The 27664-nt window shown below is 42.3% G+C and overlaps 1 protein-coding gene across 3 annotated transcripts; it reads left to right on the top strand.

Moving 5' to 3' along the window:
• The first annotated feature begins 473 nt into the window (after positions 1-473).
• TMEM230 (transmembrane protein 230) lies at positions 474-8874 on the top strand. Of its 3 annotated transcripts, XM_005214455.5 has the most exons (5): positions 529-679; positions 2896-3009; positions 3374-3452; positions 4336-4458; positions 7788-8874. In XM_005214455.5, exons 2-5 carry the CDS (start codon positions 2987-2989, stop codon positions 7926-7928), a joined length of 366 nt encoding a protein of 121 aa, XP_005214512.1. In that variant the 5' UTR covers positions 529-679; positions 2896-2986; the 3' UTR covers positions 7929-8874.
• Positions 8875-27664: the final 18790 nt, after the last annotated feature.

Here is a 27664-nt window from a genome sequence, read left to right as displayed (position 1 = left end):
ACCCCGGGCAAGGCGGCCTTGCCTGGGCACACGGAGACCTGGCAGCTCCAGCTTTCTGGAGCTTCGTCAGCTCGGCTTCTGCGTTTCGCAGCGCCACTGAGCTCCCTTCACTGCTCAGGGGGCCGGAAAGAAACACGTGGCCGGGTAGCCCTGGGCCTGACTGACCCAGGCGGCGCCGCTACCTAGGAACCCACCGGCCCCGGCGGAAATGGTGGACAGCCAGCCCGGACTGCAGAGCCTTAGGAAACCCCACGGGGCGCGCTCCGCTTGCGCAGCGCTAAGACCCGACGACTTGTGCGGGCCGCTGAAAAGAAAGCGGGCTAGAAACCGAAGAAAGTAAAATGAGAAGGCGTCGCCCCCGTTGACGCCACGTCCGGCCTGCAACCTCCAAAACACACGCCATTTCCGGCGTCTAGCCGGTCGAGGCCGGGTGGCAGTTGGGGGATGTCTCGGGCGCTCCAGCTGCCAACCGTGAGCGAGCTGTCCGCGCTCGGGCCCCGGATAAAGCGTGCGTGCTCGCTGGGCGGGAGCGGAAGCGGAAGCGCTCGCCTCAGGCTTGCGGCGCGGCCCAGACTGCGTTCTCCGCCGGTCAAGGCTGGAGTCCTCCGTGTGGAGCATTCACCCTCCCGGGGCACGGCTGGCCGCTTTCCTGAAAGCAGATATTTCCATCTAAATTCACGTCAGTTCTTATTTCTCTTGTTGGCTGGGTCTGGAAGCGGACAGGGAAGTAGTGTGGAGAGGCGCGTAGTGCGAAGCTGTATGCTAAGTGCTATGCTTTAAAAATTCTTGCAGCATTCAAGTGCTGAAGAAATTTTGGGATTCCGGTGAGGCTGGTAAAAAAAGCCTGTTGGGCAGGTACTCAGAAAACATTGCTTTACATTTTTCCTTTTCCCTCTTTTAGAATTCTTACTCTGCTACCAATAAGCAGTCGTCTGGTGTTTCTCACGCCATGCCTGTTTTTATGTTTTGATGCAGTGTATGAATAGTTACGGAGAAGGCAATGGCATCCCACTCCAGTACTCTTGCCTGAAAAATCCCATGGATGGAGGAGCCTGGTAGGCTGCAGTCCATGGGGTCGCTAAGAGTCGGATACGACTGAGCGACTTCACTTTCACTTTTCACTTTCATGCATTGGAGAAGGAAATGGCAACCCACTCCAGTACTCTTGTCTGGAAAATCCCATGGATGGAGGAGCCTGGTGGGCTGCAGTCCATGGGGTCGCTAAGAGTCGGACACGACTGAGCGACTTCCCTTTCACTTTTCACTTTCATGTATTGGAGAAGGGAATGGCAACCCACTCCAGTGTTCTTGCCTAGAGTCCCGGGGACGGGGGAGCCTGGTGGGGTCGCACAGAGTCGGACACGACTGAAGTGACTTAGCAGTAGCAGTAGCATGAATAGTTAATGACAGTATGTAAACTTTTTTTTTTTTTTTAAGTATGTAAACTTTTAAAGACTGATACAAATCACAGGTGATTAAATGCTCTCAAAACCCCCCACTTATTGGTAGTTTGGACTTAAAGTTTTATAGAATTAAATTTAGATTATCGTGTAATAAGGATCACAACACTTAAAAACAGTTTTTGACATAATTTGATCTAACCATTTTTGAAAAGCATATAAGAGCACACTTTTATTTTTTCAGTACTTGATTTCTGCATCATTACAAAATTACTAAAAAGGAACAGGAGCGTTTAGCACCAGTTCCTTTATAATGCTAATTAGGTTGTCTGCAGGCCACTTAAAACAGCTCATTCATTCAGAATTAAGTATATATAAAGCGCTTAGATATGTTTCACTTTTAGAAATCAAGTAACTTGATGATCAAAATAGGTTTACTTGTTTCATTCACATAACTTTGTAATTTTATAGAGGAAAAGTACAGGAATTACAAATGTTTTTCAATTTAATCTTATATACTTTTAAGCTGGTGACGTAATAGCCACGATTTCATTATAGGAGTCAACTTTGACTAGTTTGAACAAAAACCAAGTATTTATTCAGAGTTTTTTTGTTTTGTTTTTGATGTAGCTGAAGAAGTAATTTGGAAAGTGAAATTGCTACTTTCAGTGCTTGGGCTGAAGCAGTGCATTCATGCTCAGTCACTTCAGTCGTGTTAGACTCTTTGCGACCCCATGGACTATAGCCTGCCAGGCTCCTCTGTCCATGAGATTCTCTAGGCAAGAATACTGGAGTGGGTTGCCGTGCCCTCTTCCAGGGGAATCTTAACCAACCTGGGGACTGAACTTGGGTTTCCTCCATTGGACTCTACGGCTGAGCCAACAAGGAAGCCCTCTGGGGTGGAGCAGAGAGACAAGCAAATCAGAGGACACTGGTGTAATACTGGTAGCCAATAACTTATCCAAATTTACAAGAACTTTTACAGATCTTTTGTGTTAAACGGATGATATCCATCAGAGGGAAATAGGCAAAATGCTGATGTGAATGTATTTCATTTCTCACCCTCTCTCCTCTGTCCTAGTCAAATAAGAGAATCACTTGAGTATATGCTCCTCTTGCTTTTTGTGGAAGCAGGGATGGGGGGACAGGCAGTACTGTAGCAGAATGGTTGAAATGTCAGATGGATTTAAGTGACCACTGTTTCACCTACTCTCTTGTGACTTTGAAAAAATTAGGAGGCAGAAAAACATTAATGGCAAAATAAATATGAAGTCTGGTTCTTGGCAAATGTCTTGATTCTTATTCTACCAGGAGAAACTAGAGTAGAGGCATAATGAGAATGTTTTCATGTCAAAGGAATATCAGGCTCTAAGAACAATGGAGCTTAAATCGCCAAATGCTAGTATAACATGGCAGCCCAGAACTCCAGTATGTATAACAAACACATTATTGTAGCCTGCAGACAATAATACTTTTCTTTGTTTTCATACTGTAGCTGTGTCAGCGTGTTATGATGCCGTCTCGTACCAACCTGGCTACTGGAATTCCCAGTAGCAAAGTGAAATACTCAAGACTCTCTAGTACGGATGATGGCTACATTGACCTTCAGGTAAATGCAGAAAGGACCTGATGAGATTAGCTGGCTCTGTTGATGCTAAGTTAGCAGGGAGACTGATTGTTTTTGATCAGATCCAGGTTTTGCTGATTGTTCCTAGGGTTTAGAGGGAGCAGGAAAGAAACTGCTGAGACTCTCACCCATAGCCTGCAGAAAGAGGGACCTTGGCAGAGCAGTTTCAAACCAATATAAATATTGTCCATTTTGGAGAAATTTTAGTTGTAATGCCAGAGTCTAATAGTTGCAAATTTTATTTCGTTTATCTGGAAGTAATCAGATTATCTTGTTAAGTAGAATTTTTTAAAGACTGTGTTACCAGTTTGTTTACACTTCAGTCAAAACCAGTTCATCTTTTAAGGGAGAAACTCACTGCTAAAGCCAGCAGATTGTGGGAATCTTCCTTCTTTCCTGATGTCATGAGATCCAATTTATTAAAGGTATTCTTTGTGGCAAACAGTAAGTAAAACAGAGAATATTTTTTGAATGTGTGTCCTTCCTGATCATTGTTTATAAAGTACTTAAGGGTGTAGCATCTCTTTTTGGCCGCTTCCCTTTAGACTAGACTATTTTAGGTGGAACTAAGATCAAAGAAGTAGCAGGAACCCCATCCTTTTAAATAAGTATCAGTATAAAGAAATCAATTATTCTTTGTACTTTTGGGACCCACACTTAAAAGAGAGAGTTTTTTGGGTTTTTTTTTAAAGCAGGTTGGAAAAGCTTCCAGTCAGTTTGGTCACACACAAACATGAGCCAAACCTTAGAAATTTGTCTTTGAATGTTTTAACCTTGAATTGAACTTGTTAATAAGGCAGGTTACTTGCTCGGTGGGTCAGGCAACTAATGCTTCAGAAAAGGTTGTTTTTAAAACCCTTGACCAGATCCCAGCTTAACTTTGAATTCCAGAAATCATTTTTTTCTTCCTTACTTTTCCAGAGCTTGATGTTCACTTTTAATCCCTATAGATTAGTACATTCTTCCATGTGCAAAGGCATGTTTATTAAAAACATGTGTAACATGAAGTGTCTTGTTTTTGTAAGAAAATGATTTTTTTAACAGTACAGTGAGTGGTCTGTGGAATGAGACTAGAACTAGAAAAAATAACATTCTGCTGAGATTTCCTTACTCGAGTTATTGTTAGAGCAATAACTGGAGCTTCCTCTCCTGCAGTCCTTTTCCTTTCTCTCCCAGAGCTGCAGTGGGTGGTAGGACTTTTCAAGACACACTAAGATTGATTTTTCTTATCCTCCCTGCTTTAAAGTATCTGAGTCCTGTATATTCATAATGCTCTTCTTTGTCTTTTTTTGTTTGTTTCTCTTCCAGTTTAAGAAAAGCCCTCCTAAGATCCCATATAAGGCCATTGCGCTTGCTACAGTGCTGTTTTTGATTGGCGCCTTTCTCATTATCATAGGCTCCCTCCTGCTGGCAGGCTATATCAGCAAAGGGGTAAGCTGAGGGGCTTGTGGGATTTCCAGAAGATGTTTAAAATGTCAGCCACTCTGTTGTCTTCTATCTAGTACAGCATATTTCAGCAGAAAGAAGAAAAGGTGGTTTTTGTTTTTGTTTTAAGATTTTGTTCTCAGATAACAAGATGCTTCTTCCTTTGAGCCTCAACAAACTTCTCTCACAGATCCTATGAGGTGGGTGTGGCAGGTGGGCAGATTTTCCCTCTGAGATGTGGGCAATTTTCCTACCATCATAGCTTGGAACAGCACAGCTGAGTCTAGCACTGAGGATTCCTGAGTGATAAAGTTTATAACTGGAGTGGGATGCTATTATTGTAACTTTGCAGTGCCACAGACATACAACCGTAGTTAGTGTTTGGGCAGAAGCAGTGAGGATTGTATAGGTCTGGGGCCACTGACCAAGCCAAGACTTTTGGCTCATGGCCCAGATCTTTCTTAAATTGGATTTGGTTGAAGTTCCTGTTGAGCTTCAGTATGATACCTTAGAAACCTAAAGTGGTTTTTGGTGGTTCTTTCTCTTGGATTGTATAGCAGTGGCAGTGTTAGTCTCTCAGTCATGTCCAGCTCTTTGTGACCCCATGGACTGTAGCCCACCAGGCTGTTCTGTCTGTGGATTTCTCCAGGCAAGAATACTGGAGGATATTCTTCTCCAGGTGATTTTCCCAACCCAGAGATTGAACTGGGGTCTCCTTCATTGTAGGCAGATTCTCTACCATCTGAACCACCAGGGAAGCCCAATACAGATGCTTATACACAGCATCTAAACTAATATTGACCATAGTTCACATCTGATCTTCCACACACACCAGACCAGGGGATGATGGTCACATTGCTTTGTATAGGGAACACAGCAAAGAGCTAAAACTCTGGGCATTATCCCTGGAATTAGGAATAGTAGACTGTCCCAATAAAATGGCTGCACATGGCTTTTGAGATGTATATAAATTTACTTTAGCTGTGTCGCAATTTGTCTTTAGCTATTTTAAAAGTATCATGTGGCTACCAGAGGCTTACTTAGTGCTGTCTAAATTTGAACATTGAACTTCAGGACTGTGCCTTCAGTTAACTTTATTAATGACGTAAAAATTGAGAGTGGAGGTGAGATCACAAATAGCACTTCACCTTGTATGATTTATAAAAGACTATAAGTAAGGATAAAGGTGTTAACTAAGAAAATCACTTATTAGATTGTTTTGGTTTTTGGTTTGGTTTGGGGTTTTTTCACTTCTTATTGCAGACATTTCAAACAAAACAGAAGTAGATGAAATAACATAATGAACCCCCAGTATATATCCTCAGTTGAACATCAACAGTTAGTGACCTTTTGTTTCATCTATATCCCCAACTTTTTTTCCTATGTATACTAAAGCAAATACCAGATTTACATTTTGCTGGTAAATTATTAAGCGTGCGTCTTCAGTATGCCTCTCTAACAGTTTTTACACAGATCTAGGGGTATTGTCTTAATACAATTTACCTTGTTTTTCTATTCCCCTTTTTCTTGCGTACTGATAGATTTAGGAACTTGCTTAGATTTAGACCTACTGTAGTTTTCTTTTAGAAAGAATATTTCATAGGGATGCTGTGCGTTTGCTATTACACATGGGTTCTCAAAGCCTTTAATAGTTTTCTTGCTTTCTGGCTCAGCATGTTATCCCAGGCCCATCTGTATATTCCCTGTCCCCCAACTTTTAAACAGCCATTTCACTAAGGAGCTCTGGTTTCTTTATGGGAAGTAGATTTAGAGCTCACAAACTGGGCATGAATGATGCCATTACTATTGGTTTTCATTTTTTCTAGGCTTTTTCAGAGACAGAATTAGGAAATAGGTATCCTTTAGAAAACAGGGAAATATTGTATAGACATTGACCTGACCAAAAAGTTCTTCTGGGTTTTTCCAAAACATCTTACAAAAAAACCTAAATGAACTTTTTGGCCAATCTAATATGTCATAATAGCTATAGTATTAGATATTTCCCATGCAAGTTTAAGATTACAGTTTGAAGTTAATTTCTTTGCTTTTAGGTATGTATGTCTATCCCAATGATATTGAAATAATTTCTTCATGCCTTATTTGACATTAAATAGTTTAAAAGTAATAGGAGAAGGAAATGGCAATCCACTCCAGTATTCTTGCCTAGAGAATCCCAGGGACAGAGGAGCCTGGTGGGCTGCCGTCTGTGGGGTCGCACAGAGTCAGACACGACTGATGCGACTTAGTAGCAGCAGCAGCAGCAGTTTAAGAGTAACAGCAATATTAATGCTAAGTAAAAGAAGGCTGAACGCACTGTAAGTTTTCTTAGCAACTCTTTTAATCCTTGGGATATATCTCCTTAGGGATGTACAGTCGAAATCCTGAAAAAAATAAACAGAAAAGTAGAAAATGTAAGAGTGAAAGTGAAGTCGCTCAGTCATGTCTGACTCTTTGCGACCCCATGGACTGTAGCCCACCAGGCTCCTCCGTCCATGGGATTTTCCAGGCAAGAGTACTGGAGTGGGTTGCCATTTCCTTCTCCAGAGAAAATGTAAAATAATAGAAATAGCACCAACTATGTCAAATGTGAAAGTTGTAGACCATTATTTTTAATGTTCAAATAATCCCCTTCAAAAGTTCTCTTCCTTTGGTTTTAAGCTTGCATTTATCATCATTGTGTGCCAGCTGGGGCTACTTCCTTTACATGTATCAATCACTTCATTTAATTTCCACTGTAACCATATGAGGTAAATAATCCTCTTTCAGTTTTGAATGAAGCAGCCTGTCAATATCTGTTAAAAGCAGATCTTTATAGATTGTGTTGTGGTGGTTTAGTCGCTCAGTCGTGTCCGACTATTGTGACCCCATGGACAGTAGCCTGCCAGAATCCATGGGATTCTCCAGGCAAGAATACTGGAGTGGGTTGCCATTTCCTTCTCCAGGGGATCTTCCCAACCCAGGAATCAAACCCAGGTCTCCTGCATTGCAGGCAGATTCTTTACCAACTGAGCTACGAGGGAAACCCAGACTGTGTTATAATAAGGGACGAAAAACAAGGCACAGAGTTTGGTATACTCACAACTAAAAACTTTAAAGGAGTAAAAGTTAGCCAAAATATCTGTGGATGAACATGAATAATTTCTTTATAATTTTAGTACTTTGCAATTTTTCAGCAATTGTTAAAGAGACAAAGAGATATAAACATTTTATCTTGGTAGTGTACTTCCCAAAGCTCTGAAAAGTATATGATAACTGATTTATGAATTGGACCCATGACTTTATTTTAAAATTTAGTAACTTGCGTGGTAGTAATGTTTGCTTCCTTCTGCCACCAGGGGGCAGACCGGGCCGTTCCTGTCCTGATCATTGGCATCCTAGTGTTCCTGCCAGGATTTTACCACCTGCGCATCGCCTACTATGCATCCAAAGGCTACCGGGGATACTCCTATGATGACATTCCAGACTTTGATGACTAGCACCCACCCCAGCACTGAAGAAAAGAGTCACAGATGGAACTAAGCCCAGCTTTAAGACATTGAGCAAAAACTATGACTAAGGACTAAGGAGTTCTGCAGTTTGCCAATGTTTAACAAAACAGTGGACAGATTTTATGGGTCCATCCTGAAAGATGTTAACTAAGCTCACAAGTAACTGTCATTTGGGCATTCTCTTATTTTTCATTTTCTGGCCCTGGCAAAAAGCTCCTGACAAAGTTTTTCTGAATGAATATGCATCATGGGAGAGTAGCAATTAATTGTATGGGAAAGTGGGAGGTTATTCTGTAGTGGAAAGTGTTCTGCCACCACCCTTTTTAGAGTTGAGCATTCTTTTAAATAGTCCTCATGGTCAGAATGTTCTTATGGCAAATGGAAGAATGCGCTATGTCAGATTTCTTATTACTAAGTAATTTATTTTGAAAGTATGTGTCTTCTCCCCATACTCTTTAACTTTGTATTCCAGTGGAAGACCTTGACACAATCAAATATCAGTGTGGTGCATCTATAATATTTTTTACTTGCTTTCTTATTAACAACAACTAGGAATTTTTTAAACCTCAAAGCAAATTTTCAAGATGTAAACACTCTTCTCTGTACACCAATCCTTGGCCAGCTCTGATCTGGCCTACTGATAGGTTGGCCAGCATATAATTTGGATCATTCTGTCCTGTGTAGATCAGAATGTTCTTATATCATACCATTATGGACTAGACTTTTGGCTGCTTCCTAAGGAAAAAATGTAGACGAATGGTTATTATTTACAGTTTATAATCCCATTGTTGACACCTTGTATTAATGTCATTCTGCTGAAGATTTTAAGAATTGGCCTGGATCTCTAGAGGACTGGACTGCCTTAGCTTGATCTGCCTCCTAGCTTGCAAAAAGTGACTTGTATTCAAAAGAAATTAAAATGTCAAAATCTAAATCCTAGACTTAAAAATTAATTTTAACCTACTTTAGAAAACAGTTTAATGATTATATGTCTTTGATCCCAATCCCCAGGACAGCCTTCAGTTTTAGTTAACTAGCATTGTGCTTAGACTGCTTTCTAGTCATTGTTTTATTCTGAAGTCAGAGCTGTGGTTTTTCCAGTAGTCATGTATGCATGTGAGAGTTGAACTGTAAAGAAAGCTGAGTGCCGAAGAATTGATGCTTTGGAACTGTGGTGTTGGAGAAGACTCTTGAGAATCCCTTGGACTGTGAGGAGATCCAACCAGTCTATCTTAAAGGAAATCAGTCCTGAATATTCATTGGAAGGACTGATGCTGAAGCTGAAACTCCAATACTTTGGCCACCTGATGCGAAGAACCAACTCATTGGAAAAGAACCTGATGCTGGGAAAGATCGAAGGTGGGAGGAGAAGGGGATGACAGAGGATGAGTTGGTTGGGTGGCATCACTGATGTGATGGACATGAGTTTGAGTAGGCTCCAGGAGTTGGTGATGGACAAGGTGGCCTGGCATGCTGCAGTCCATGGGGTCGCAAAGAGTTGGACATGACTGAACAGCTGAACTGAATGAATGGATTTGGATGATTATAAGGCTGGAAGTGCCATTGGCTGCGATTTGAAGGGCTGTAGGTGGAGTGGTGTTAATGGGGAAGATGAGTGCAGCTTTGGATGTATTAAATTTAGATGTCTGTTTGACATCCAAGTGGAAATACTGAGTAGGCAATTGAAATTTGGAGTTTGGGAAGGGAGTCAAAACTATAGTTAGAAATTTGGGAGTCAGTATATCTAAGAGGTGTTACACCCTCACAGTGGGCACAAATGGGGGAAAAAAATCTAGTATGAGACTCAGGAAATGAGGGACAGTGAGAGGGTGACCTGAAGCAGCCACCAAGGTTAGGTGCGTTTGGTAATGGGAGAGTAGGCTGGGGAGTATAGTCGTCTAAAATTCTTGGGCTGTGACAGTGAAAATGTGAGGAGATATATAAAGCTTAGTATCCTTGGCAGTGTTTGCAAAGCTAAGAACCAGAAGGTTTTGGCCAAAGTAAATTATTTGGCCGTTTCTTAAGGGTAATGATAGTGCTAATAAGGGTGGGGGGGGGAATAAAAATGGAATGGTGGGGGGAGTAAACAGCCAGTTCCCAAGGTTGTCTAGGTAAGTTTCTTGTATCCTGTTCTAGAAATGTTCTAAGCACTATCTGTATCTGTTTTTCAAAAAAAACTGACTCCCATTCTATAGTTCTATAATTTTTTTCCCTACATACTCAGTTTTGTGTCTCTTTCTATATCCCGGAGATGAGCCACGTTTCTTTTTAATGCACATCGTATGTATAGTTTTCCAAGTTGTGCATGTAGTCCTAGGGTCCTAAGAACAGAGACCATAAAAGTCAGATTCCTGGAGTGGTAGTCATATTTTCAATCCCCTGAGGAGTGATCTTTGCTATTGTATTTGAACATTCAGGTTCATAATCTCATACTGTAGTTGGAATTGTTACAGAAGTATTTTCTATTAAGCCAAAATCAGACTTTATGTAACTATGCAATGACAGTAATGGTATATTCTTGTGCTTTATAGAAAATGTATAAACCTCCATAATAATGGTCAGTGTTTCTTGAACACTTTGCCAGATGTTGTGCCAGGCAATTTCATTACATGTTTCTACTTTATTTTAATATTTAGGAAAACCCTGAATTGAGAAAGATTCTTAGATAAAAAGTTAATATTTGAGGCTCACATGTAAGCAAAGTGTGCCCTAGATTTATAAGGATTTTCTTATTGGCAACAGCAGTTATGCCTCTCATTAGTCATTTCCAAGGCTAAAAATCCTCCCCAGTTGTATCAGCTGTTCTGTTAACACATATGATGGCAGTTTTAGGCCCCTTCTCTCTGGATAAGCTTTACCTGGTCAGTGTGCCAGAAGCATATTGGTTGCTTCCTTTCTGCCAAGAATTTTTAGGTGCTGAGTATTATAGGAAAAGATAAGGCTTGGTCAGTGAGGAGCAGAGGTTGGCCAAAATTGTTTTAAAAATGGAAAAGTTCAGCTGAACTTGATTTGGGGTTTTTCTTGAAAAAAAAAAAAAAATCAATAGATTTTTCTTGCTCAGAGGCAACCAATTGGAGCAAAATAGTAAGTGAAGCAGCTTTGAGCAGAATTGTCCAATTCACTGCAGTCCCCACCATTGCTTGGTTTCTTTTGTATCAGACCTGTTAGTTTTCTTCATTAAGGGCAAAGAGTGTATCTTACAGTTCCACAAAGTCTAATACAGTGCTTTATGGGCATTTAGGTTATTGAATGAAGAACCAACACATTTCTGCGCCAGGATGCAGTGTTGTAAGGTACAAACAGATGGGCTGGTATTGTTTCAATTTCCTAAATGACCCTCTTCAGCTGCTGGGGAGGCCGGCTACTCTGTAGACAGAGTTGATACTACCTGGTGAGTCAAGTCTGCGAGACACCCTCTGCTCAGGCCAGTGAGCCCAGTTCACAACCACCTCCAAGTCCCCTCCTCCAGGCTGTGCACAGAGGAGCCTCCGTTACTGTGTACAGTGAGGGAGGCAGGTAAAGGGCCAAGAACAGCTTTGACTCTGCTGACCTTCAGAGGGCCACCTTATTTGGTTTGCTCTGTCATCTAAATTCCTATCCTAAGGTTTCTTTCCTGGATTCAGTCCCACAGGCTCCTAGCCTCACGGTGCGTAGCTCAGTTACGGTTTAATGCCAGCATGGGGTGCGTGCAGACTGTCTCATTTGCCACGAGGTATTGCACAAATTTCTTCTGGACCCTCAGTTTCCTTGTAACGTGGGGATAAACCCGTTCTATAGGGTTCCTACCCCATAGGGTAATTGTGTTGCTGTTTAGTTGCTAGGTCCTGTCCACCTCTTGTGATCCCATGTACCTGCCAGGCTCCTCTGTCCATGGGATTTCCCAGACAATACTGGAGTGGGTTGCCATTTCCTACTCCATGGGATCTTCCCAACCCAGGGATCAAACCCATGTCTCCTGCATTGGCAGGTGGATTCTTTGTCACTAAACCACCAGGGAAGCCCAGGGTAATTGTGAGGGTTTAATAAAACAATGTGGGAGGGTGTTTCACACACAGCCTGGCACCCAGTAAGTGGAAGCTGCTGTTTGAGAGTGAAGACGTTCACTCCTTTGGCTACGGGGAGTAGTGCTGGGAATGAAACAGGGAGAGGAGAGAGCCTATCTGTTATCCCTGAGGCCAACCTGGGAAAACTGTTCCATGGTGGAGTGAACCCAGAGCCAGGGGGCAGAGCCAGCAGGGCAGTCCTGCCCTCTTCCCTGACAGCTGCCTGTGGGAGGGGGTGAGGAGGTCTCCAGCCCCCACCCTTCTCCAGCATATAGTTGCTCTAGTCCTCCTCTGGTTGAACACAACAGGAAGGGAAGGACCATGGATTCTAATTTTAAGTTCATCCATGAAATATTTGGGGACATCTACTATTAACATTTGCCTAGACATCAAATCAGAGAAGGCAATGGCACCCCACTCCAGTACTCTTGCCTGGAGAATCCCATGGACAGAGGAGCCTGGTAGGCTGCAGTCCATGGGGTCGCTAGAGTCGGGCACGACTGAGCGACTTCACTTTCACTTTTCACTTTCATGCATTAGAGAAGGAAATGGCAACCCACTCCAGTGTTCTTGCCTGGAGAATCCCAGGGACAGAGGAGCCTGTTGGGCTGCCTTCTATGGGGTCGCACGGAGTCGGACATGACTGACGCAACTTAGCAGCAGCAGCAGACATCAAATAGGAATGTCCACTTCCTCCAGAAGTTTTCAGCTTACTGAGAGAGAAAGAGATCCATACCTGAACTGGCTAAATGCAATAAGTACTATTAATGAATAATTCAGAAAATTTTGCTCTTCTAAGTACATCAGAGAAGAAAGGAGGCTCAACAGTCTCTGAAGAACATCTGGCTGAGACAAGGCTCAAGGGCAGGTGGAAGGGAAATTTGGGCTGGTCCCAAACTGATGATGGGTACTATGGTCTGGGTGCCCAGGATGGGCACTGGGAGAGCTGGGGATTAAGGTTGCCAGAGTGACACAGAACTAGGTTGTGACCAGCTAAGGAATGAGGAACTTTGGTAATTTTCTTTTTAAATTTTGTTTTCTTTTTCTCAAAATTATCAGTGCATATATCTGACAAAGTCATGGGGTCCCATCAGGCTGGTCATGAAAATCAGTAGTCTTCTGCAAAGGAAGAGGAGCCCTTTTCCCTTGCTCCCCCAGAAACACTCACCTTCAATTCTTCCAGCTGAAACCTTTCGTACTGACTTCTATATCACCGCATGAAATATTTATATTACCATTTAACAGTGTTTCAGTATTAGGCCTAGTCAATTGATTTTCTCCAGTGGAAGATGGAGATTTTGCTCTGTTCCCTCATCATCCCCTGTGGTACATACTTCCAGGCCCTACATTTTCTCCATAAAATTGTGTCACTGTGATTGGATCAATATTAAATGTTGACATTACCAAGAATGCTCCTGCTAAGTCGCTTCAGTCATGTCCGACCCTGTGTGACCCCATAGATGGCAGCCCACCAGGCCTCCCTGATCCCTGGGATTCTCTAGGCAAGAATACTGGAGTGGGTTGCCATTTCCTTCTCCAATTCTTACCTAGAATATATAAGCCCTATTTTACAGATAAGCCAGGACAGATATTTATGACTTCGCCTTTAAAAAGAAACAACTTGAGTTTTTCCTGGAATTAACAATCTTGTTTTGTTTATTTGCATAATTTTCCATATCAGTTAGGTTCAGTTCAGCTGCTCAATCATGTCCAACTCTTTACAACCCCATGGACTGCAGTACTCCAGGCTTCCCTGTCCGTCACCAACTCCCGGAGCTTACTCAAACTCATGTCCTTTGTGATATCCATGGTGATGTCATTCAACCATCTCATCCTCTGTTGTCCCCTTCTCCTCCCACCTTCAATCTTTCCCAGCATCAGAGTCTTTTCCAGTGAGTCAGCTCTTTGCATCAAGTGGCCAAAGTATCGGAGTTTCAGCTTGAGAATCCATTCTTCCAATGAATATTCAGGACTGATTTCCTTTAGGATTGACTGGTTGGAGTTCCTTGCAGTCCAAGGGACTCTCAAGAGTCTTCTCCAACACCACAGTTCAAAAACATCAATTCTTGGGTGCTCAGCTTTCTTTATAGTCCAACTCTCACATCTATACATGACTACTGGAAAAACCATAACTGACTAGATGGACCTTTGTTGCCAGAGTAATGTCTCTGCTTTTAAATATGTACTCTAGGTTAGTCATAACTTTTCTTCCAAGGAGCAAGCGTCTTTTAATTTCATGGCTGCAGTCACCATCTGCAGTGATTTTGGAGCCCCGAAAAATAAAGTCTATCACGGTTTCCATTATTTCTCCACCTATTTGCCATGAAGTGATGGAAATGCCATATGCCAGATGCCATAATCTTAGTCTTCTGAATGTTGAGCTTTAAGCCAACTTTTTTCACTCTCCTCTTTTACCTTCATCAAGAGACTAGTTTTTCTTCGCTTTCTGCCATAACAGTGGTATCATCTGCATATCTGAGGTTATTGATATTTCTCCCTGCAATCTTGATTCCAGCTTCTGCTTCATCCAACCCAGCTTTTCTCATGATTTACTCTGCATATAAATTAAACAAGCAGGGTGACAATATACAGCCTTGACGTACTCCTTTCCTGACTTGGAACCAGTCTGTTGTTCCATGTCCAGTTCTAACTGTTGCTTCTTTTTTTTTAATTAATTAATTAAAATTAATTAATTATTGGAGGATAATTGCTTTATAGAATTTTGCTGTTTTCTGTCAAACCTCCACATGAATCAGCCATAGGTATACATATATCCCCTCCCTTTTGAAACTCCCTCCCATCTCCCTCCCCATCCCATCCCTCTAGGTTGATACAGAGCCCCCATTTGAGTTTCTTGAGCCATACGGCAAATTCCCATTGGCTATCTATTTTACATATGGTAATATAAATTTCCATGTTACTCTTTCATATATTTCATCCTCTCCTCCCCTCTCCCCATGTCCATAAGTCTATTCTCTATGTCTGCTTCTCCATGCTGCCCTCTAAATAAATTCTTCAGTACCATTTTTCTAGATTCCATATATATGTGTTAGAATACGGTATTTATCTTTCTCTTTCTGACTCACTTCACTCTGTATAATAGGTTCTAGGTTCATTCACCTCATCAAAACTGACTCAAATGCGTTCCTTTTAATGGCTGAGTAATATTCCATCATGTATATATACCGCACTTCTTTATCCATTCATCTGTCGATGGACATCTAGGTTGCTTCCATGTTCTAGCTATTGTAAATAGTGCTGCAATGAACAATGGGATACATGTGTCTCTTTCAGTTTTGGTTTCCTTGGGATATATACCTAGGAGTGGGATTTCTGGGTTATATGGTAGTTTTATTCCTAGTTTTTTAATGAATCTCCATACCATCTTCCATAGTGGCTGTATCAATTTACATTCCCACCAACAGTGCAAGAGTGTTCCTTTTTCTCCATGCCCTTTCCAGCATTTATTGTTTGTAGACTTTTTCATGAGGGCCATTCTGATTGGTGTGAGGTGATATCTCATTGTAGTTTTGATTTGCATTGCTCTATTAATGAGTGATGTTGAGCATCTTTTCATGTGTTTGTTAGCCTTCTGTATGTCTTCTTTGGAGAAATGTCTGTTTAGGTCTTTTTCCCACTTTTTGATTGGGTTGTTTGTTTTTCTGGCATTGAGTTGTATGTGCTGCTTTTATATTTTGGAAATTAATCCTTTGTCAGTTGTTTCATTTGATATTATTTTCTCTCATTCTGAGGGTTGTCTTTTCACCTTTCTTATATTTCCCTTTGCTGTGCAAAAGCTTTTAAGTTCAATCAGGTCCCACTTGTTTATTTTTGTTTTTATTTCCATTACTCTAGGAGGTCAGTCATAGAGGATCTTGCTTTGATTTGTATCATCGAGTGTTCTGCCAATGTTTTCCTCTAAGAGTTTTATAGTCTCTGGTGTTACATTTAGGTCTTTAATCCATTTTGAGTTTATCTTTGTATGGTGTTAGGAAGTGTTCTAATTTCACTGTTTTACATGTAGATGTTCAGTTTCCCAGCACCATTTATTGAAGAGGCTGTCTTTGCCCCATTGTATATTCTTTCCTCCTTTATCAAAAATAAGGTACCCATAGGTGCATGGGTTTATTTCTGGGCTTTCTATCTTGTTCCATTGGTCTATAGTTCTGTTTTTGTGCCCATACCATACTGTCTTGATGACTGTAGCTTTGTAGTGTAATCTGAAGTCACAAAGCTTGATTCCTCCAGTTCCATTCTTCTTTCTCAAAACTGCTTTGGCTATTCAGGGTCTTTTTTGTTTCCATATGAATTGTGAAATTTTTTGTTCTAGTTCTGTGAAAAATACCATTGGTAATTTGATAGGGATTGAATTAAATCTAATGGCACCCCACTCCAGTACTCTTGCCTGGAGAATCCCATGGACAGAGGAGCCTGGTAGGCTGTAGTCCATGGGGTCGCTAAGAGCGATTTCACTGTCACTTTTCACTTTCATGCATTGGAGAAGGAAATGGCAACCCACTCCAGTGTTCTTGCCTGGAGAATCCCAGGGACAGGGGAGCCTGGTGGGCTGCCGTCTATGGGGTCACACAGAGTTGGACACGACTGAAGTGACTTAGCAGCAGCAGCAACATTAAATCTGTAGATTGCTTTTGGTAGTATAGTCATTTTCACAATATTGATTCTTCCTACCCAGGAACATGGAATATCTTTCCATCTGTTTATGTCATCCTTGATTTCTTTCATTAGTGTCTTATGATTTTCTGTGTACAATTCTTTTGTTTCCTTAGGTAAGTTTATTCCTAGATATTTAATTCTTTTGTTGCAGTGATGAATAGGATTGATTCCTTAATTGCTCTTTCTGATTTTTTATTGTTAGTATATTGAAATGCAAGTGATTTCTGTGTATTAATTTTGTATCCTACAACTTTGCTAAATTCACTGATTAGCTCTAGTTATTTTCTGATACTATCTTTAGGGCTTTCTATGTACAGTATCACGTCATCTGCAAACAGTGAGAGCTTTACTTCTTCCTTTCCTGTTATTTCTTTTTCTTCTCTGATTGCTGTCGCTAGGACTTCCAGAACTATAGTGAATAATAGTGGTGAAAGTGGACACCCTTGTCTTGTTCCTGATCTTAGGGGGGATGCTTTCAGTTTTTCACCATTGAGAATAATATTTGCTGTAGGCTTATCATATATGGCCTTTACTCTGTTGAGGTAGGTTGCTTCTATGCCCATATTTTGAAGAGTTTTAATCATAAATAGGTGCTGAATTCTGCCAAAGGCTTTTTTTGCATCTATTGAGATGATCATATGGTTTTAATCTTTCAATTTGTTAATATAGTGTATCACATTGACTGATTTCTGTATATTGAAGAATCCTTCTATCCCTCAAATAAACCCAACTTGATCATGGTGTATGAGCTTTTTGATGTGTTGCTGAATTCTGTTTGTTAAAATTTTGTTGAGGATTTTTGCATCTATGGTCCTCAGTGATATTGGCCTGTAGTTTTCTTTCTTTCTCTTTTTTTTTTGTTGGCCTGTAGTTTTCTACCACCATGGACCAGTGACAAACAACTCATGGATCAGCTGTGGTCCAGAGGCCATCTTGATTACTCAGTACAAAGGCTTCATCACGTCCACGTCTGCTCTTCTAAATCTGGTAGACATTTCAAACTGCAAGCTCAAAGAATTTGACTTCCTTTTCCTATGTATTCTGCTGTGTCATCCATTCCCTAGGCCCATAAGTGCAGAACATATTAACTGCTGGAGAGAAATATTGGAAGAAGTAGCAATTAGGTCACAGAAAACAGTGGAAATAAAACTGCATCGGTTAACTCTCCAAGTTTCACTCTTGATGCAGAATGAGAAGTATAAAATTGGCTTTTAAAAAAGGAAGAGAACAAGAGACTAATCATAATTTGTAAATTAACGACAACCTACAGAAAAAAAAGTGTTGTTTTTTTTTTAATAGTAGGATGGATTATTCAGAGAAGGCGATGGCACCCCACTCCAGTACTCTTGCCTGGAAAATCCCATGGATGGAGGAGCCTGGTGGGCTGCAGTCCATGGGGTCGCTAAGAGTCGGACACGACTGAGCGACTTCACTTTCACTTTTCCCTTTCATGCATTGGAGAAGGAAATGGCAACCCACTCCAGTGTTCTTGCTTGGAGAATTCCAGGGACGGGGGAGCCTGGTGGGCTACCACCGTCTATGGGGTCACACAGAGTCGGACACGACTGAAGTGACTTAGCAGCAGTAGCAGGATGGATTATTACAAACAGTAGCAAAATCAAGAACCCTTCTACTATACTAGACTAATGATTAGAAACCATAATAAGGGTTCCACCCACACTAACTGTGAAACAAAACACCTAGAAATCAAATTAATAGGAAGTCACTGAATGTATTTGAAGAAAATAAAGAAAGCTTACTGAGATACTTGAGAGATTAGTTTACTCACCAAGTTGTGTCCAACTCTTTGAATCCCCATGGACTGCAGCACACCAGGCCTCCCTGTCTTTCACCATCTCTCAGAGTTTGCCCAAGCTCATGTCCAAATTAGTAAGTTTATATTGTAAAGAGTTATACATTTGTCTACAAATATAATTCCATCCTAGTCAAAATCATGTAGAAGGGGTAAGGAGGACTTGACAAAGTGATTCTCAAATCTATCTAAAAATTAAAGGGATGATACTAACCAGAAAAAGATTTCAACAGAGAAACTTGAGGGAGTACTTATTATCCTTTTTGATATTGTATGACATTGAAAAGCTACAGAAATTTAAAATAGAATAATTCTGCACACACATGAAAAGAGAAGTAAGTGGAACAGAAAGATTCAAAAAGAGGCCTAAATGTCAATAAAAAATTTAATATATGACAAATGCACAATTAAAATCATGAGAGGAAGGATGAGTTGTTCAAAAAATGGTGTTAGAACAATTGGTTAACAAATGTGCCCATTCCTGGACTCCTCTTTGTATTTCCTTGTTTGTTTGGGCTGGGTGTCCTCATGTGACTTGTATTGGCCAATGAAATGTGAGTTCGAGTGATGCATGTCACTTCTGATAAGCTGTAAGAGCCAGTGCACAGTTTCCCTTGTTTCTACTTCCTCTAGTGAGTCCTGAGTAAGGATGATGCACAGAAGAGCTCCTAAGTGACTCATAATAAATGTGTAGTGTGAGAGAGAAATAAACCTTTGTTTAAAGCCTCTGGAATTTAGAGTTTCTATTATGCATCATAACCCAGCCTACCCTGACTGATATAATTTCTATCTCACACTTTAAACTTGTCCTGAGGCAGGAGGCAAATGAGCCCCGCCAGGGTAAAGCAATTGGAGATTCATTCTATATTGATGGAGATTCATCTCTATTGACAGAAATTCCAAGATAAGAATAGCAGGACAATTAGGGAGGAGGCTAGATCTGGCACATACAACATATTTCTCATTCCCAAAGTCAGGAGATCTCTCTGATCACACAAACACAGAAAAGTCTCCTAGGAGGCCAAAGGGGAGTCATGTCAAGGGATATTCTACCCAGCTGACTTTTCAGTAGGATCCATCTTAGCTAAGAGATGTGTGCACACACAAGGAAGGATCCTGAGATATACCAAATATGGAAAGTGAATCATAATGATATGATTTGTATATGATTTCCAGGTGAATCATAATGATTGGCCAAAGGAATCATAATGATTGGCCAAAGGAAACCCAGAAGAAATGCCTCATATAAGTGATTTTAAATGCCATGTGGGTGCAACTTAAGCATTCTCCCTCTGCCTGTGTGTCTCTCCACACATACTATACTCTTTTCCCTCCTACTAAATACTTTACTTGCTTCACTACTTTCCAACTTTGTGGAAATTCTTTTCTGCAAAGTCAAAGAGCCAGGGCCCTTGTCACTGACCACTGGTCTAGTGGCTAGGATCTGGTGTTTTCACCACTGCAACCTAGCCTTAATCGCTGGTTGGGAATCCAAGCCCTGCTCCAAGCCATTGCAGGCCACCCAAGATCAGTTAGAAGAAAAACAATTCACACCAATATTTTAGAGATGCAAATCATTAATATTCAGAGTATTAATGTTTTGGAGTATTTGTGGTTTTGAGAGGAGTGTTAGGGGGATGGCATTCAATTCAGTTCAGTTCAGTTCAGTTCTATCGCTCAATCGTGTCTGAGACTTTGTGACCCCATGGACTGCAGCATGCCAGGCCTCCCTGTCCATCACCAATTCCTGGAGTTTACTCAAACTCATGCCCATTGAGCCAGTGATGCCATCCAGCCATCTCATCCTCTGTTGTCCCCTTCTCCTCCTGCCCTCCATCTTTCCCAGCATCAGGGTCTTTTCTAATGAGTCAGTTCTTCACATCAGGTGGCCAAATTATTGGAGTTTCAGCTTCAAAGGCATTGCTGAACCCCCAAGATAAAGTGCTATATGCAGGGCCAGCTACATAATAAAGCACAGAATTAAAATGCAGGGTCCCTTGTTTTAAAATTTATATAATTTCAAGATGGTGACCACAGAGCATAAACTATGCATTGGGGCATCAGATCAGATCAGTCGCTCAGTCATGTCCGACTCTTTGCGACCCCATGAATCGCAGCATGCCAGGCCTCCCTGTCCAACACCAACTCCTGGAGTTCACTGAGACTCACGTCCATCGAGTCAGTGATGCCATCCAGCCATCTCATCCTCTGTCGTCCCCTTCTCCTCTTGCCCCCAATCCCTCCCAGCATCAGAGTCTTTTCCAATGAGTCAACTCTTCGCATGAGGTGGCCAAAGTACTGGAGTTGCAGCTTTAGCATCATTCCTTCCAAAGAAATCCCAGGGCTGATCTCCTTCAGAATGGACTGGTTGGATCTCTTTGCAGTCCAAAGGACTCTCAAGAGTCTTCTCCAACACCACAGTTCAACAGCATCAATTCTTCGGCACTCAGCCTTCTTAACAGTCCAGCTCTCACATCCATACATGACCACAGGAAAAACTATAGCCTTGACTAGACGGGGCATAGTTTATGCATAAACTATGGGAGATCAGCCCTGGGATTTCTTTGGAAGGAATGATGCTAAAGCTGAAACTCTAGTACTTTGGCCACCTCATGCGAAGAATTGACACAATTTCCTAACTATGCTGCCTCAGATTATACTTCCACAAGGCAGTGAGGTTGATGTTTGTGTTTCATTCATGAAGTCTTTACTCCAGTGTTGCCTTCTCATTTAGGCTAACCTCTGTCCTCCATACTCCTTATTTATTTTTCTCCTGTAATACTTTTCACTATCCATCATGGTATACATTTACACATTTATCTTATTTATGTGTATCTCCCCTACTAGAATGTAATCCATGAGGGCACATATTTTTGTCTATTTTGGTCATTATTATATCCTCAACACCTAGGACAGTGCCTATCATATAGTGATTACTCAGTAAATATCTATCGAAAGAGTGAACAAATGAATTTAAAGAATATCAATAAGAATATCTAACAGGCATCCACACATTATTGGTTCACCTGCTCAACAATAGTTAATGATTTTGTTTCAAGTCACAGTATCATGTTATCCCCTGTGAATAGGGTAACAACTGCACCACAGCATTCTCTGTCCAATAACAAAATTGGGTCCTTGGCCCATTGCTGGAAATCCTGACGGTAATTGTGAAATTGCTCATTACACAGGATGTCATGAGGTTGGGACTCTATAGAACAGAGGGTCCCCGCCACCCACGCCTGTTAGGAATTGGGCTGCACAGAAGGAGGTGAGCAGTGGCAAGCGAGCAAAGCTTCATCTGTATTTACAGCTGCTTCCTATCACCGTCTGAGCTCTGCCTCCTGTCAGATCAGCAGCAGCATTAGATTCTCTTAAAAGCACAAACCCTACTGTGAACTGCACATTCCAGGGATATACATTGTGTGCACCTCACGAGAATCATCCTGAAACCAACCCCCACCCCTGCCCTTATCCCCAATCCATGGAAAAAAATTATCTTCCATGAAATTGGTTCCCGGTGCCAAAAAGGTTAGGGACTGCTGCTACAGGGAAAGAGTCTTTTTTAAAAAATAATTTTACTAGGTTGTAATTTACCATAAAATGCACTCATTTGAATGGTATGGCTTGATGCACTTAGATATATGTATATACTTACATTCTATGTTGTTTTATTTGGTAAAAATACACAAAATTAAGTTTACCATAATAACGATTTAAGTGTACAGTTCAGTAATGTTAAGTATATTTGCATTGTACAACAAAGATTCTCTAGAATATTTTTATCTTGAAAAATTGAAACTGTATACCCACTGAACATGAAATCCTCCTCCCCAGGGGAAAAGTTTCCTTTTAATTCATCCCTATAATGAAGCATTCAGAATGCATAAAGAACTCCTTAAAGTAATCTCAAAATCGGACTACTTCCAGAAAGAGTCAAGGAATCATTTACTACTCTTAAGTGTACAAATAAAAGAAAAACTATCCAACTCAAATCAACTACTAAATTAATAAAAAGAATTTAGAGGCTCCTGTAAATAATAGTCTTCTATCTGGGGCTCAAATGATGGGACCAGGACTAGCTTCTCTTTGCATTTCAGTTCTGGCTCTAGGTATTATAATCCTTCCCAGGGTGGTGGGAGCAGCCAACCTTTTCTTCCTGGGCCTTGTGAGGAGGCTCTTCCTTCCTGGCAATCCAAACAGATGACTCCTCAGTCCAATGGTAAGATGACTTCCCATTAGATCAGTCTGGTTTCCTGCCCAAGATGGAACTAATCTCTGTGGGCAGAGGAATGGAGTCTATTGATAGTCTTAAACCAATTAGGATCCATGAGGGAGCTTGGGTAGGAGTCTACCTTCTATGCACTGACTGGCTGAGAATGTGAGAGTGATGATTTTAATTAAGAAAATTGAGTGCAGGTGATAAGGGGGAATGGCTGCTGGGGCAACATCAGAATGTCATCATTGCTATGTACTTTATACAATTATATCAGTCAATCACTTAGTATTCAGTGAGTTCCAGTTGCAAAATGAGCACCTTGATGAACTTTGGAGTTGTGGATCAGGTTGTACCTGAATTTTCATTTAGGGCTTCTGAAAGAAGTGTTTCCAGGACAAACCTGTAAGGTGGTGAGGTGGGAGAAACAGGACAGGGAAGGAGAGGAAGCCCAGCAAGAATGTCAGCCCTGGCCTGATCACTCCAGAGCTGAGAGTAAATTACACACCCAGGCAAAGGAACTAGGCTATTGTACTCCCACACCAATGTTTGTCTACTGGCCATGGAGAAGGGGGGAAATTTCCAGGTACTTCCAGCCCTCCAGGTAATCACGGAGGCACCTATACCCAAGGGCACTCTTCTGAAGGTTTCTAGTGGTAGCCATTCACAATGAAACTGACTGGAGATAGGTGCGCAGAGCTGGTCAAAGGTGGGCTTTCAACAGAAACCACTACAGAACAGATGTGACCATGATTTTCTGTGAAAGCTGGTGCCAGATGAGCAGGCTCAGGGGCACAACACCAGGGCAGAGGTCAAGCATCCTACCTTGAGAGGAGTTGTTACCAAAAGTGCCACACAAAGGAGTAAGGTGCAAGGATGGCACTGGGAACAGCCACCATGGGCCTAGAAGAATGTAGTTGTGGAACAGAGAAGAGTGAGATGCAGGTGTCAAGAGGGACAGTCAAGAGTGGGTGGGGGGCTTCCCTAGTGGTCTAAAGGTTAAGAATCCACCTGCCAATTCAAGGGGCACAGTTTTGATCCCAGGTCTGGGAAGATTCCACATTTGTTGTTGTTCGGTCACTCAGTTGCGTGTGATTCTTTGCAGCCCCATGAACTGCAGCATGCCAGGCTTCCCTGTCCTTTACCATCTCCCAGAGTTTGCTCAAATTCATGTACATTGAGTCAGTAATATCATCCAACCATCTCATCCTCTGTCACCCCCTTCTCCTCCTGCCTTCAATCTTTCCCAGCATCAGAGTCTTTTCCAGAGAGTCACCTCTTTGCATCAGATGGCCAAAGTATTGGAGTTTTATCTTCAGCATCAGCCCTTCCAATGAATACTCAGGGTCGACTTCCTTTAGGATTGACTGGTTTGATCTCCTTGCTGTCCAAGGGACTCTCAAGCATCTTTTCCAGCACCACAGTTCAAAAGCATCAGTTCTTCAATGCTCAGCCATTTTTTATTTTCTAGCTCTTACATCTGAGAGTCCAACTTTGAAGGTCAGCAGGATTTAATTACAGAACTTCTACAAGACTGGGGAAACAGAGACTCTTGGAGGGTACAAGCAAAACCTTGTGCACACCAGGACCCAGAAGAAAGTAGCAGTAACCTCACAAAAGACTGAGCCAGACTTGGCTGTGTGTGCTTGGGAGTCTGGTGGAGGTGTGGGTCAACTTGGCCTACCACAGGGTCAGGGGCACGGACTACAACAATCCTGGGAGGCCCAGCATGCTGGTGTCAGTCCCTCTGAAGGAGGTCACCATTGCCCCTACCATTGCCTCAGGTCAAACTACAGGGAGGGAACACAGCCCCACCCATTAGCAGAAAATTGGATTAAAGATTTACTGAGCATGGCCTTGCCTACCAGAACAAGATCCAGTTTTCCTCATGGCCAGTCCCTCCCATCAGGAAGCTTGCACAAGCTTCCACATACCTTGAAGCAACTAAGCCTGTGTGCCACAATTACTGAGCCTGTGCTCTAGAGCCTGGGAGCCACAGTAAGAGAAGAAAAAGGTGAAAGTGTTAGTCGCTCCACTGTGTCTGACTCTTTGCGACCCTGTGGACTGTAGCCTGCCAGGCTCCTCTGTCCATGGGGTTTTCCAGGCAAGAAGAGAAACCCCCTCAATGAGAAGACCATACACCACAGTGAAGAGTAGCCTCCACTCACTGCAGCTAGATAAAGCCCACATTCAGCAAGGAAGACCCAGCTGAGCCAAATAGAGAACTATAAATAAATAAATTAAGCAAATAAATCTTTCAAAAATTTTTTCCTACTTCTTAACAACATAACAAAAAAGTGAAAAGGACAAGATAGCTTTTTTCCTATTTTCTCACCTTGCACCATCAACACTCACCAACCCAAGCCTCAGATTGGCCTTGGGCTCACCCATCCCAGAGCACGTCTGGGCTTGGCAAACTGCTCTTCACCTGGGCTCCAGAGATGCTCTCCCAGTGCTGTCACTGGTGCAAGGCCTCAGTCTCAATCCTCAGCTCTACCCCTCCCGCAGTGCCCTGACAACACCCAAGCCCTCCAAGCCGGCTCCAGCAGTTAACTTTCCAGATAGTAACTTTGGCTGTGCAGCAGTTACTATCAGTGTGGCATCCAGATCCTCTGGCAGTCCTTTCACTGGTTATGTGTGCCCAGCCCTGGGGTTTCTGTTCTTTTTCAAGTCTGTGACTTTCATGGGAGGACTGTTCTGGAGTTCTTGGAGCTCTTCTGTAAGTTCTAGGATTCTACATTCCCTGCATGCTAAGCATCTCAGTTGTGTCTGAATCTTTGTGACTCTATGGACTATAGCCAACCAGGCTCCTTTGTCCATGAGATTCTCCAGGCAAGAATACTGGAGTGGGTTGCTATTTCCTTCTCCAATGCATGAAAGTGAAAAGTGAAAGTGAAGTCGCTCAGTTGTGTCCGACTCCTAGCGACCCCATGGACTGCAGCCTTCCAGGCTCCTCCACCCATGGGATTTTCCAGGCAAGAGTACTGGAGTGGGGTGCCATGGCCTTCTCCATATGTTTCCTGGGACAGCCCTTAATCAATGAGTGATAGTATAGGAGAAGGAAAAGTCTAGTTCTCTTGCCTGAGGGCAAGGTAACTCAAGAGCTCAGGTGAGGCTGGACTGCACCTGAAAGGCTGCCCTAAATCAGATTTGCTTCCCCATCTTCTTCCATCTAATTTCCCCTAAGAAGCCCTTCCTCAGGAATCTGTTGCACATAACTCTTTTCAAAGTCTGTTTCCAGGGAATAAGACCTAAGTCACTATGCTGGTTGGCTCCAGTTACTTGGGCCATCAGTCTCCATAAGAAGGCTGGAACTGAAACTGTGCAACTCGGATTGGGACTTGAACCCATGGTCTTTTAATTGAGATCACACATGTGGTCTCAGGACTCCATGAAACTCAGGTTCTTGATATCTCATTTCAGAAAGTATTCAGTGAGAGACAAAGTATTGGGGAAGAAGTGGATTTATTTAGGAACACAGTCCACAAACAGAGTGTGGGCTACCTCAGCAGGTGAGAGTGGCACCAGAGTACAGGGCCGTCAGTTTTTATAGGGGTGGCTAATTTCATAGGCTAATAAGTGGGAGGAGTATTTTGGCTATTTAGGGGAAGGGGTGGGGAGTTCGAAGAATCAGGCTATGACCCACTTTTGACCTTTTATGGTTGACCTTGGAACTGTCATGGTGCCTAGGGGTGTGTCATTTAGGATACTGATGTGTTACAATTAGTGTATGCTGAGGCTCAAAGTCTAGTGGAAGTCTTGTCTTCCATCTTGGACCTAGTTGTTTCTAACCATTTATGTCATGACCTATGGCTATGGCATTCTTTTAAAGTTTGTGCCCTGTCCCCTTCCCTCCTATTTCAGAACTAGATCCTTAGGAAGCTTCAGTTCATGCTCTGATAGCCTCATAACTGGTAAGGAAAAGTTTCTTCCCTACCAGCTTCAGGTAGAAAAATCCCAGAAAGCGTTCTGTTTAGCCAGAGTGTATCCAGTGTCCATTCCTGCAACCATTACAATGGACAGGAAAATGGGACTCTGCAGACTCCCCAAGAATTACATTGTTAGAAAGTAGGAAAGCATTCCCTAAGTGATAGGGATACTGTTCTGGTTAGACAGAGGAATAAATGGTAACTGCATTTGTGAGAATACAGGCTTGGCTGCAAGTGACAGAGATAAAAAATAATATCACCTGAAGATGATAGAAATGGGCTTTTCAAGCGCACTAGTGGTAAGGTGATGCTGGGAGGGATTGGGGGCAGGAGGAGAAGGGGACGACAGAGGATGAGATGGCTGGATGGCATCACTGACTCGATGGACGTGAGTCTGAGTGAACTCTGGGAGTTGGTGATGGACAGGGAGGCCTGGCGCGCTGCGATTCATGGTGTCGCAAAGAGTCGGACACGACTGAGCGACTGAACTGAACTGAAGTGGTAAGGAATCCGCCTGTCAATGCAGAAGATGCAAGAGACACAGTTTCGATCCCTGGGTCAGAAAGATCTCCTAGAGTATGAAATGGCATTCCACACCAGTATTCTTGACTGGAAAATTCCATGGACAAAGAAGCCTGGAAGGCTAAATTTCATGGGGCTGCAAAAAGTTGGACATGACTGAGCACAAACAGATAGAAATAGTTTTTTCTCTCACAAAAAGGTCCAAGGTGGTATAGCATCTCAGCTCTATCATGTTGCCAGAAGCTCTGGCATCTTCTTTCTTCTTGTTCTACCTTTCCTGCTCTGTGTTGCTTTTGACCTCATGATTCAATATAGCTCCCCAGCCCTCTGCCTTCCATCACTGTAGTAGAGACAGGGGGAAAAACAAGGGAGAGCATACTCCTTTTTTTTATGAGTGCGATCCAGCAGTGAGACCTATGGCCACATCTAGCTTCAAGAGAAGCCAGGCAGAGCTGACTTTATTCTTGGCGGCCATGTGCCCAGCTAAAATTTGTTGTTCTGGAAAAAGGGGAGAAGAAATATTGGGA

Source organism: Bos taurus, chromosome 13, assembly GCF_002263795.3.
Source record: "Bos taurus isolate L1 Dominette 01449 registration number 42190680 breed Hereford chromosome 13, ARS-UCD2.0, whole genome shotgun sequence".
NCBI classification, from domain to species: Eukaryota; Metazoa; Chordata; class Mammalia; order Artiodactyla; family Bovidae; genus Bos; species Bos taurus.
The sequence above is the reverse complement of the archived record's forward strand: the minus strand, read 5'-3'. Positions and strand labels throughout refer to the sequence as shown.